Raw genomic sequence first — 12,733 nt, forward strand, 5'->3', positions numbered from 1 at the left:
ACTTGTCATTTGCTGTATCTTTTTTTTTCTTACTATTGTAATTTTAGCCAGATGTCTTAGCCAGATAAAATATCATCTGTCACCCAATAATGTACCAGCCATGAGAATCATTTATTGCTTTACAATGTGCTCTGTGTTTATCTAAATGCTTAATACTTTCTTTTTGTTTTCAAATAGCTATTCTCTGTAAACATATGGCAAGATGTGATCAAAATGGCCAGTTCTTCATTCAATGTTTGCTGTACCTAAAGGGCCACAAAAGTGTAATAATGCAAGTTATAAACTCCGAACTATCCCAATCATCTTAATACTTTCTTTTTGTTTTCAAATAGCTATTCTCTGTAAACATATGGCAAGATGTGATCAAAATGGCCAGTTCTTCATTCAATGTTTGCTGTACCTAAAGGGCCACAAAAGTGTAATAATGCAAGTTACAAACTCCCAACTATCCCAATCATATGATCTACAAATAATAAAGATGAAGTTCTCATTCTGAGCGACTTCCCACGAATAGCCTCTTTAAAAGAAATGATCGGTTTCCCTTCGTAGACAAGCAATCAGACTACCATTACATGATTCAAAAGAACTTTTCATCATGGGGGTGTGTGTGGGAGGAGGAGGGGATTGAGTTTTTCCTTCATGGGTTTATCATGTAATGTAACTGAAAGAATGCTGGGGGCATACTTTCATACAAGAATTTCCAGGAGGGAGGAAGAAATGTTAACTTTGGAACATACTGACGAACGCAACCCTACAGATTTTACCCCTGGTGAAATTTGCTTGCGGCATGCTTCAGCCCAGGTCATGAGCTCCCCAGCTCCTAATTTCCTACTCCCTTGTCTAGACGCCACGCTAAGCCAACTCATTTGTCACAATCATCTCACCGCTTCTCAGAAATCAATCCTTAAAACAACAAAGAATGAGATGAGTGGGGTGGGGTGGGGTGGGGGGGAGAGAAAGATACCCAAAAAGTGTAGCTAGGCTGCAGGGGCAGGGAGCTGGAAGAGCCCTGGGCCAATTTTGTTTGCTTGCTAGCTTTCTTTTGCTCTTTATTGTGTGTTTTTGTGTGCATGTGTACGCGTGTATTTTGGCAACTAATCAGGATGAACAATTATGATTTCTAGCCAAATGAGTTTGACTCAGTCAGTGCCACAACCACCCCACCCACCAGCCCTGACCTGATACTCATCTCAAGAGTAAAGTCTCTTTTTTCTGCGATGTCTGCATCAAGCTAAAAGGAGCAAGTGTCTTAAAAGTCTGATTTTTTTTTTCTCAAAGTTTCAATGATATCATAGCGGTTTTGTATTGTTTAGTTTCCGCTTATCCAAGAGGCAAGCTAAGAAATGAGAATGATGGATAAATGTCTCGAAGCGGTGAGGTAGCTGACAGGACACCGAAGATGAAAATGGTCCGGAAATGGAAACTTGGGGATGTTGAGGGACAGAAACAAATAGATAGAGAGAGAGAGAGAGAGAGAGATTGGGAACTTAGACGTGATTTGAGAGGTGTGGTGAGGAAATCATTTTGGATGAGAAATACACTATATTACCCCTGGAGATAAACTGCAAGCTCTAGCTCAGATATAAGTCACTGGGTAGATTATAGCTCACAGTGAAAATCAGATACAGACACAGGGCTAGGGTGGAATTTTACTTTATTTCTTGAGGCAAATCTAAGCCCTTAATATGTTCTCAAAGAACAGGAAAGGAAGGATCTTTTGTTTCTTGGGGTGTTGTTGTTGTTTTTTTTCTTTCCTCCCTCTCTCTGAAGATAACGAGGACTGGGAGCTGTATGAAAAGCCTTGGGAGGTGAAGTCTGGTCCCACAACACAACATCCCACGATGGAAATTTGAGAAGCCAAAGAGGAAACGGAATTTGAAGAATAGAGGAAGGGGGAATATCGAAGAGGGGTTGGGCCTGGAATTATTTGGTTGCTTACCCTTCCCCCTCCCTCTCCAAAACTATGGGTGTGGAGAGATTGTGGCTCTCACTTGGGGAGTTTCAGGGACATGAGTCAGTGTCTGTTAGTTGGGATCAGAGAATGACTGACAGGGAACCCTCTCTCATGGGATCGACTCTTGAACATTGAAACATTTTCCTCCTTTTTCCTTTACCTCCTCTTGATTTGTATTTTTTTTTCATCCGTTTGTATTAAAGATTATGAGGAGAGAGGTATTGCATACTTTATTGGACAATATAACCCAGTATCTTGTGGTGAATGCACCCTCAAAGTTAATATGGCAGTTTTGAAAGTTGTGATTTTGCAACTTTGCATCTACGACTAGCAAAACAATAGGTTAAAGCTCAGACCTACAGAAAAGGAGCACCGACTAGTCTCTGTCCGGCAGTAAGGTTGACGACAGGGAGAGATCTGTGCTATATAGGTAGTGTGCTTCCTCTTGTACAAAAAGCAAGCATCTTATCTGATCCCCGGTCTAGTTATGCCTCTTCGCCTTATCAACATTGCAAAGCAAGAAGGAGAGGCTGCAAGTCAAGAGCATTCCTGCTTCCAGCAACATGAACACTTTGCACAGCAATGGTTTGGCATTTCCTTTTTTTAATTCTTTTTTTTCAAGTGACATACTATAAGTTTTTATGTTGTGAGAATGAAGGATACGCCAATCAAGTGAATTACATATTCCCCTCAGGAAAGTTCTTACTATTGCATCTGCATGTGATTATGATGATGAAATCAGAATCAATTTTGTTTTAATTGTATGTAATTTGAAAGTTTTAATGTGAAACCTCAATTAGAAATTACTATATGTGATTTGAAATGCTGAGCAAATTAATGATGTTAATCACAATAGCAATCATCACAAAAATCCTGGAACATATCGTCTGTTGAGAATGAGACGGGGGTTAAGTTGTCTTGAACACTATGGGTTTAATGGCAACTTAACGCTCTTATCATTCTCAACGGACGATATATTATATGACAACTTCATCTACTACTACTATACTTCTACTACTGTCACTACTACCACTACTACCACTGAAATACTACCAATGTTTTTCTCAATAGTAATGAAAAACACATACATATATAATACCTTGACATTCTCACTCCCCCTTCACTGTGACATAACATAAAGGTATCTGAGTTTATCTGCTTTATTGGAATATTGCAGTAGTTCAGATAATGTTAAGTATTTGTTTGTTGGTTTTTCTTTTGGTTCCTCTCAGAAGTGATGGTGAAATAATCTGTTAACCTTCCACAAATATAACATGCCGGTTAGATGTAGCATGAACCTGAACTAATTTGTTGGCATGCATTTTTCTTGCCATCAAGAATGAGCTACAAGTAGATATAATATTAACTAGATTAAATACGAGCTACCTTTTTAAATTCTGTACATTAGGGGTGGGATGTGTGGCGAATGTAAAAAACGTGAAACCCCCTTTAAGCATCCCTGCGGCTTCATGTACTGGGGAGACTTGCGCACCTGTTTTAGTCTTAAGCTACCTGAAAACAATGACTCGCATCAGGCACCTGCCAAATGCAATGACGCACTTCTACGCATATGCGCAAGAAAGCGCTCAATTCGCCAGACAGGAAATGGCTCGGCAACTTGACCCGGGAAGAGCGTCAGGTATGACCTCACGACTCTGGCTGGGGTCACAAACCGAATTTCTTCCACTTTCCACCATCAAAGTCCTTGCAATAAGTTTCTGTACCTTTAGTGGTTGATGATAATCTATCAAATCCTTTTTTTGTGTTTTTTAAGTCCTCACTCATCCCATGAGAAAAGTCAAGGAATATTGGGACATAGCCAGAAATCATCACCTCATTTTTTTCCCCCTCCTGTCAACCTTGATTTTGAGAAGCTGCAACTTTTTTTTTCTATTTTTTTTTTCCAGGCTGATACCAAGAAAAGTGATCACATCTTAGCTTGGAGATTCCAAAATGTTGTCGTCTGACATGTGAGGATGTGATTAATTGCAAAAGTGTTCGGGAAAAATTGATTCTTCCTCTTCCCTTCCTCAATGTTCTGCCTTTCAACAAGATTTAGTCTTGCTAATACTTGAACATACAAATGAACTGATATTTATCTTACATCAGGAATCTGCGCATACATTTATATCACTATTTGATAAACTTTTAAATGAGAGTAATGTGTGTAATAAATATTTGGTAAACAACTATCTTTTCTTTTGTTGAAGGTACAGTCTACCATTGGGAGCAGTGATTTTAAAAATGTTTGAGTTATCACATTTGATGCATTTGTGTAGGTCAGTTTATCACAAAACATCCTACCATATAAAAATTTTGCAATAAAACCTAAAATATAAGGAGATATCACTATTTTTCTCACTAAACCGTAACTGTAGACGGTTTAGTCTAGAAATACTTTTATTATAACTGTTCTTCACATTTTGTATATCTAACAATATTTATCATTGATCATCCTGACTAAAATTTTTACATTGGTTGCTTCTATCCCTAACTCACATTTTGAAGCACTAAAGCTTCGTTTTTGTTTCATCTACAAATGGTAAACAATGCCTTTAAAATACTGTAACCTCTCTATGTGGACAGTTTCACAACTTGAATGCAATTTGGTATTATTCCGGTAGTACTAATAGGTGACTCTCTTCATTTGTTCAGGAAGGTTCTATCATCCTCTAAACTAAACTATGACCACCCATCTATCCTTCCCCTCAACCCTCCCCCCCCCCCCCCCCCAAAAAAAAGAGACTTTCTCACACACAAGGATTTTGTTTCCAGGACTAGAATGGTATGCAGTTCTTGTAACACCTAGTGCTGTCACCATGTCACCATGGCAACATCTTCTGCAAAATGGCACCCCGTAGGTACAAACTGCACTCATTCACGCACCTTGTGAGAGGGGGTTGTAGTCGATGCCGCTCCTGGCAGAGCCGTCCTTGGTGAAGACGCGCACCAGCGAGGTCTGCGAGGTGTCGCCCATGCGGATGACGGGGATGCTGACCGTGACCACTTCGTCCAAGTCGGTGGGCTCGTCGATGCTGAACTTGGTCTCCGGGAACTTGATGATTGGTGCTGAGGTGGGGGAGCAAATGTACATATATTTGCACATTTGTTCAGATTTTCAATGTTGAAGTCCTATTAAACTTGTAATTCTTTTTTACTCTTGTACATTGACAAACAATGAAAGACAAACACAAAGTAAACTGCATAATCACAAAATGGTGGAAAAAGAAAGAAAGATTTGTCCATGGAACACAATACTAGGATTTTCAGCACTTTGACTTGACTACCAAAAATAAAAATAAGAAAACATAAAATGAACTTCCCTAAAACATTTTTTTTAAAAGAGGATATCAATCATCTTAAGAGACATGTCTAGACATGAACTAAACAGTGTGTGTCCCTTTAAGTCTAGATATCATGGTTTGAGGTCAGTTGCAGTTCATTCAAACCTCCGGTGAGTCACTATGACAATGGTGTAAAAAAGAATAACTGACCTAAGCTTGGATTTGCATTGGTGGTATTTTTCATAATGACTGTTTGCAACTTTCTTTTTTCTTTTTTCTTTACACTGGAAGAATAGCATGGTGCTGCCACAAGTGAGTGGAAATATTGTGGTCAGTGTGCGGTCAGCGGTCACTCACTGACTCATAGAGATATTAGGGGCTGCCTGGTCAAGAGATAAGATCCAGGGTCAGGTGTTTGCTCCACTTACCATCTCCGACATCGTGGACGGTGACGACAGTCACGTTCTGTTCGCCGATGACAGCGGGCACACCCGAAGCGGTGCGCGGGGATCCCAGGACAAGGCGGAAGGATTCGTCGGGCTCGAAGAGGTTGTCGTCCATGAGGAGAACAGTGCAAGTCTTGGTTCGTTCACCTGAAATTTCGATGAGTGGAAAACACGGATGAGACTCAGCCCTTATGTGTTAAAACAACACAATAAGATATGGTATTTTTCATTCTTTTCTTTCCATTACTTTGAATTTGTCAGTTTACTAGGGAGTATCTGTCAGGGAAAGTAAACAATTATGCTAAAATTTTATCATCACTGTTATGTTGTGTATTCTTAACAAACTAAAACCTGGTTACATCATGAAAATCTTCCCTCATCGAAACAATCCCACAACTCAAGCTCCGTAAAGGTGATAAGATTAAAAATGCTTTGATTTTGGACACTGATTCAAACATAAAAAGTGCTTTGCCTTTGTGTTACGGGGACAAAACTTAACCTTTCCTTACTAAGATGTGCCAATGTCCCACTTATTTAACACATGGCACAACTGGATCCAGCAAGCATTGTGTTAACTGTCCTCTTTATCTACCACTACTTAAAACTGTTTCCTTTGGGTGGAAAAAATGTGTTAAAGTTTGGGAAAACCACAAGGAGGTTCGATGCAAAGCTTTTCACCTCAAAGAAGATATTATCACTGACTAATTTGATCCACTTTGGGTTTTCTGTTTGTTTGTATGTATGTATGTTTGTTTGTTTGTTTTTCGTCCAGTAGCTTCTCCTTCAGAGGGTGGATAATATCTCTCTCTTCTCACTCACCTGGGAGGAAAGTTATGATGGAGGTCTCGGTGTTGGGTCTCTCGTCGTAGTCCATCATCACCTGGGCCGAACCCTGGCGGGTGTAGCACCGCACTGTGCTCTCGATGGACAGGTCTCCCGTCCGCACGATCTCCGCCGTGATGGTGTTGTCGTTCTCGTTGACCTCGTACGTCGGATGTCGGAACTCGACCTTGGGCACTGTGCGATAAAGATGCAAAGAGAGACGGCAATATCGATGAATGGATGATGACGTCATAATTTCATTGGACCTTGTGAGGCCATAACATGGTCTAATGTAACTCGAAAATTCATGCAATATCCAGAATTTCTCACCCCCGGGCAATCTTCACGTTGCAAAACTATAGGATACCCTTGCAAAAATCATCTGCCCACTTTGTTACTTTCTTCCAGATTATTTCTGCCGAAAAAAAAAAGTATTGATTCATACAAACATTTTTTTTTTCCAGACCATAACATGGTCTGATGTAACTACAAAACTTGTGCAATATTCAGAATTTCTCACCCCTGGGCGATCTTCACATTGCAAAATTATACAATATCCATGCAAAATCATCTGTCCTTTTAGTTACTTTCTCCCAGATTATTTCTGCATAAACACAAAGCAGTACCAATTCACACAAACATTTTTTTTTTTCACATCTCATCTCGTTCAGCCAAGATCATAGATTTTAGATGAACAACTTGTCGCATCATGAAATGATTTATGAAATGATTCCACAACTTTCCAGTCTTTTTCTTTTTTTGGGTGGAGGGGGGGGGGGGGGGGTGGTAATGGTTGTGTCGTAACAGCTCTGATGTTTCTGTTTTTCATTACATCATGCTTGGCAGCTAACATCTCTAACTGCCAGGGACTGCTCAAATTTTACGATGACACGTAAAGAGAGGGAAGTCATCAATGGATCAAACTCCTCACAAAGAAGGTGATAGGTGGCAGCTCGTTTCTAAGTGCATTGGACTAATATCATGTCATTCCCGAAACTTCTGATGATTTCTTTCATTGGACTCCAGTCTGGAACTGTGGTGTAAGTTCCTACAGTCGAAATAGAGAGCTGTTGACAGCGACACACATACTGAATCTCCTCTTCCTGCCCTCCCCCACCTTCCCCCATCGCTGGATGCAAATTGGCAATACCCATGCCCTGGGGATCGGCTGTTCAACTCTGTCCCACAGGTGCAGCCAATACCTTGGAGAGTTTTGGACCAGTTGTACTTTGCTCTAGTGCCACAACTGTCCTGATCAAAATCATGCAACACCTCTCGCTGCATCGCTTGTCAATTGCCTTTATAGTCTGTCAGTACAGTACTCTGTTCTTTTGCTTGTTCTCTTTTTCCCGTACTTCCCGTCACGTGACGGTGTGTACATTGTAGCATCATGTGGAGAAACTTTCTGCAGTTCGATCTCAAGAAGGAAGAATGAAAGCATGTTTCACTGCTGGCATGCATTGAATTTTTGATGGTATCCTAATTTGAAACAACACTCAATAATGTCTCATAGTGAACATTTAACAAATTTGACATGACAATGATTTCTTTTTTTCAGAATGAATTTAAGGCTGACTTCATAAATCATTTCATTTTCTGCAGCAAATTAAAACATCCTTCCTCTCTTTTTTGTTGTTGTTTCTATTAAGGAAGAAATACAGAAATCCCTATGGGGGCCACTTTGCATGAGACACACTCGATAATCTTGGCCATGTCTGAGAGACATGATTTTAGTGACATGTTGCGGCAGCAGACTATAAATCCCAAGTCTACTGCACTTTCACTTGGTTCATGAGTGTTGCAGCCAGTCAACCGGGGACTGCTTCACACACAAAGTGGCACCCTCAAACCTCCCACACCTCCCCCCTGCAAGCGTATTGCCTTTCACACCAGACCCAGTTTCGGAGCGCTTCGATCCAATTCCGCCCCTTCACTTTCAAAAGAACACGATATCCAGATTACTTCCTCTATAACTGAGTCACCACGAGCATCAAAACCAATCTGATATCCTACTCTCTCATCTTAACACACATATTGATTTTTTTTTCTTTTGCCAGCAAAGTTTGGGATTTCCGTCTTGCGACTGAAAGAGAGATGGTAAACAACGAGATCTTGGGGTCTGAAAACCTACACTATCATTGCACCTGCTGCCAAGTAAACTGCTAATTCTCATTTCAGCCGTTGACTTTCTGTAATGTAATTTGTGGACTTTTCAGCCTATTTTCCTCCACAATTTGGGGAAATTGTTTCTGGCTCAAAGGAAAAAGACAAATTTACTTTCTCATTGACCAGAGGAAACATTCTGCAAATTAAATCAGTAAGGTGATTGACCAAAATAAATCTTCTGTTGCTATGGTATTTGGGATATTGCCTAAGGCCTATATCTATCTGAGATGACCATTGGCACTAGACTTCCACATGGGGGGGGGGGAACCCCCTGAGACATCATCAGGTTCTGAATTGGTACTGATTGTATAAAGGAGGAATGCAAAAATGAATCAGTCTAGATATCAGACTGTACCATTATGAGTCTGTGGGGTAGGGCACCAATTTTACTTTTCTTACAAAATTTTGTACAGGATGTCTACAACTAAGCACTGCAGTTTTTTGTGTTTTTGTTTTTTCAACAGAATGGCTTTGAGAAAGGGCACTGTGATCGCTTGAACACACATATTTTTGCTTTCACTTGGTCTCACTTGATAGTACACTGTATGGGTAAACTCAGTTTGCACTGTCTTCTACACAAGATCAACCTTTCATCGTATACATGTATCTACAATGTAGGTAACATTAGAACGGTCGGGCAGAGACTTACAGTCGGAGACGGTGTCGTTGATGGTGACGACAGTTCTAGATGGTGTGCCGAGCACTCCGTTCATGGGCATGCTAAGGACCAGCTCGAAGGTCTCGGGCCCCTCAAGGCGTGGTTGGCCGCGGTCGTCGATGATGTAGACGCGGACGGTCTGGAGGTTGACGCCGGGAGCGAAGTCCAGGTTGCGGCTGATGCCTGCATAGTCCTCATTGGCTGGGAAGGGAATGGGGAAAGGAAGTGGAGGGACACACATTACAATCCCAGGTTTCAAACCACTCATTGCACTTGCACATTATGTACATCACATAAAGATATTCATTTTTTCACTCTAGTTTGTTTATTGTTGTTGTTTTTTGTCAATCTGTGTGGAGTAGATTTCCATTCTGATTTTCATAGTGTCATGTAAACTTTTCTCACCAGCAAACTTCCTTGTCACTGAGTAAGAATTCATGGATATTCACACACTATTCTTTTGAATGCAATGGGATTCATTTATTAGTTAGGGTGCTCTGGATATCTAGACAGAGTTGCCTGACAGGCAGGGGGTTAAGGAAGATTCAAAGTTATCTCTCCCGTGTTTTTACACGTTTTTCATAGTTTTCTCAACTGTTACATTACTTCCCTGGGCACAAGTTGATTGCAGCACACAGAGTCAATATGGACTGACCAAAACAAGAGTAACAAAAGTCGGTCAGATTGGGAAAGTTGAAAAAGCACGAGGCAGACAAACCACAGTCGTGTTTACACAACAGCAAATTAGGTCAACACAGGTGTGCATGCATGTTCCCTCTAAAACCAATTGCTATGACAGTTTGGGGTCTCTGCTCTTTTTTGCTTCATTTTTCTTTTTTTAAAAGAGAATAACATCTATGACACTTCCATAACACATCAAATTTTGAGACTTGAACACAAAAGTGACATCCATGCATAAAAGATTACATAGTATGATAAAATAATATCATAATTGGGAAGGCAAACAAGCAATTGCATTTAATCTAATTTCACAGAACAGGTTGTGGGCTCTGCATCTCTCGGTGGCCTCTTTTCTCGAACAATGATCCGCAACAGACACTCCATTTTTAAACAAGCACATAAACAAGGGATGATAATTACTCCCAATCACCAACACGGACCAAGCATTCACTTGTGAAATCTTAGGTGATAGCCAAAAATCACCAAACAGGTGTCTAAGAACTTGGGGGTGACTATGTGCTCGGCGATAGGATGAGGTTCACAGACTATTCATTGTTTGCCAGGGTCTCTTTCGTCAGACAGATGCACCATTCTGATAATGATGAATCAACCCCATGTTGACACATGCCTATCAATCTCTCTGATGTGCATGGAGCTAGGAGGAATAACAGAAGGCATGTGTCAAAATTCATATCATAGACACATTTGCCGTCAGGTGTGATTTCGGCAGGCGACATTTGGGTGTGGATGGGAATGCGAGATGCTCACAGTTAAGCGCACAAATCTGTCTAGTTCCAATGGCTTTCTGGCATAGTGATGTTCCAGCATAATTATCATAAAAAGAAGGCATTACTGGGGGATGGGATCTTGAAAACACTTTTACCAACACTTTAAGCTGATAATTTTCACATTGAATTTGCAGAGAAATATAGATGCACATGAGGAACAGGCAATGACAAATGCATGCATTATAAACATTGCAATATACATAGAATGATCACACACTTGGCTCACGACATAACATGAAACAAGTGCTTTACCAGCTGGCCCCTTCCTCAGAGGCAATCTCGGTCAGATAAGGAAAAAAAAAGATTGCACATGTTAGTTTGTTCTGTACATGAGTTAGTAATGTAGAGTTGGTTTGTTCAGTAACTGAGAAACGGTGATTAGCGATGTATACAATTGGAAATAGGAAGTTAACTGGCAGTCAGATAAAGAAGAAAACCAGATTTAAAAAGATGCAGAAGAGCAGCAGGGTGGTGACAGAATGTGGCTTCTTAAAATCTTTTTCTCTCTCTCTATCTTTTTCCTTCTGCTGATTGCACCAGGATGCCACTAATTCAGTTCCTTTCATTTAATTTCATTCCAGATTTTCTTCGAAACCTTGATTCTGGTAAGGGTCAAAAGCTACTAGGAAGACTTCATGAAATAGTTCTAATTGGCTTGGGCAAGAGACTGTCAAACTGCAATTACACATCTTGTTCTGGTATCCTGGGGAAAAACCACGAGTATGTAGCAACTGCCACTTGAAGGCAAGACTTTAGAGAAGAATGTTCGAGAGAAAAAGAGAGAAATGGGGAGGAGAGAACAGAGAAAAAATGTGGCTTGTGTTAGGTGTGTGTTCTTGGTTTGGGATGGAAAATGAGAAACTAAGACAAAAAAGGAGTGATTCCGCTTGAGACTTTAGTTACAGGGAGTTCACCCCCCCTTGGAATCTCTATCTAATCCCCATTTCTCATGAGGAAAAACAAAGGATGGGGCCTTAGCACGGAATCCTGTGAAATCACGGCAGGAAATCTCATTCCTGTGAGGCTGATTCCAAGAGACTGAAGATTTCTTTATCCTTTCAGGCAAGCAAATTTTGTCTGAGAGTATTTACCCCCCCCCCCCCCTCCCTTCCCTATCTCTCTTTTTCCCCCTCCACTACATCCTTCTTTCAGTTGACAGAGAGAAGTGACAAAATTTTGGAAGCCTGCATGCAGATTTAGAGGGTTTTCCCCCTTCGAAAGCTGTCCCGACAAAGTTGGCTGACTCTTTGGCTAGTGAAGCCATTACAGGCAATGAGTCAATGTTCGGTATCATAGCCTGTAATCACGCCCCCATCCCGGCTAGTCTGAACGTGTCCAACGTTTCAATTGCATATTGTGAAGTACCTAACAGGACAATTGGATGTGAAACCATGCAACCATGTTACAGAAGATAGATAGAGCATGAGACAGAGAGAGATGAAAATAGATAAGATAAACATATGAATAGATAGAGAGACAGACAAGTAAGGTGATAGATAGATAAATCAGTAGATATATGCATATGCAGATATACAATGTGAGAGATATATCAATGAATAGATATGCATACAAAGATGGACAGACAAGGGAGTAGATTGAGATAGATATAGAAAGAAAGATAGAATGAAAGTGAAATATATTTATAGATACATGATTGACAGATAGAGAAAAGGTTGGGGAGAAAAAGTGAGCAGGAGAATAAAGGAAGATAATAATAAGGAGGACTACAACATTAGAGGAATACAGGGCATGGCAATGACAAAAATGTTCTACTGTCTATTAATGTATGGAGGTGTATGGTGAAGCATGGCAATGTTTGAAACTACGCAGGCTCATTTTTTTTGTTAAAGGTTTCTGGATTTTCCCCATTGATGACCCCGAGAGAGAAAGTTGTATGTAGAAGGGGGTTCAAGGATAGAGAGGCAGTGAAAGGG

At 40.5% G+C, this 12,733-nt stretch overlaps 1 protein-coding gene across 1 annotated transcript in view; it reads right to left on the reverse strand.

Moving 5' to 3' along the window:
• The window catches only part of LOC139731340 (extracellular matrix protein 3-like), a 52,945-nt gene that overhangs the window by 16,095 nt on the left and 24,117 nt on the right, over positions 1-12,733 (reverse strand). The window contains exons 6-9 of the mRNA XM_071642231.1: positions 9,322-9,531; positions 6,504-6,701; positions 5,667-5,831; positions 4,841-5,023 (exon numbers count right to left, since the gene is read on the reverse strand). Of these exons, the coding sequence (XP_071498332.1) occupies positions 4,841-5,023; positions 5,667-5,831; positions 6,504-6,701; positions 9,322-9,531 (756 nt within the window). The remainder of the gene's footprint in view (positions 1-4,840; positions 5,024-5,666; positions 5,832-6,503; positions 6,702-9,321; positions 9,532-12,733) is intronic.

This window comes from Diadema antillarum, unplaced genomic scaffold (genome assembly GCF_040938485.1).
Source record: "Diadema antillarum isolate AM-2024a unplaced genomic scaffold, OU_Dant_1.0 seq00000368_RagTag, whole genome shotgun sequence".
Taxonomy (NCBI): domain Eukaryota; kingdom Metazoa; phylum Echinodermata; class Echinoidea; order Diadematoida; family Diadematidae; genus Diadema; species Diadema antillarum.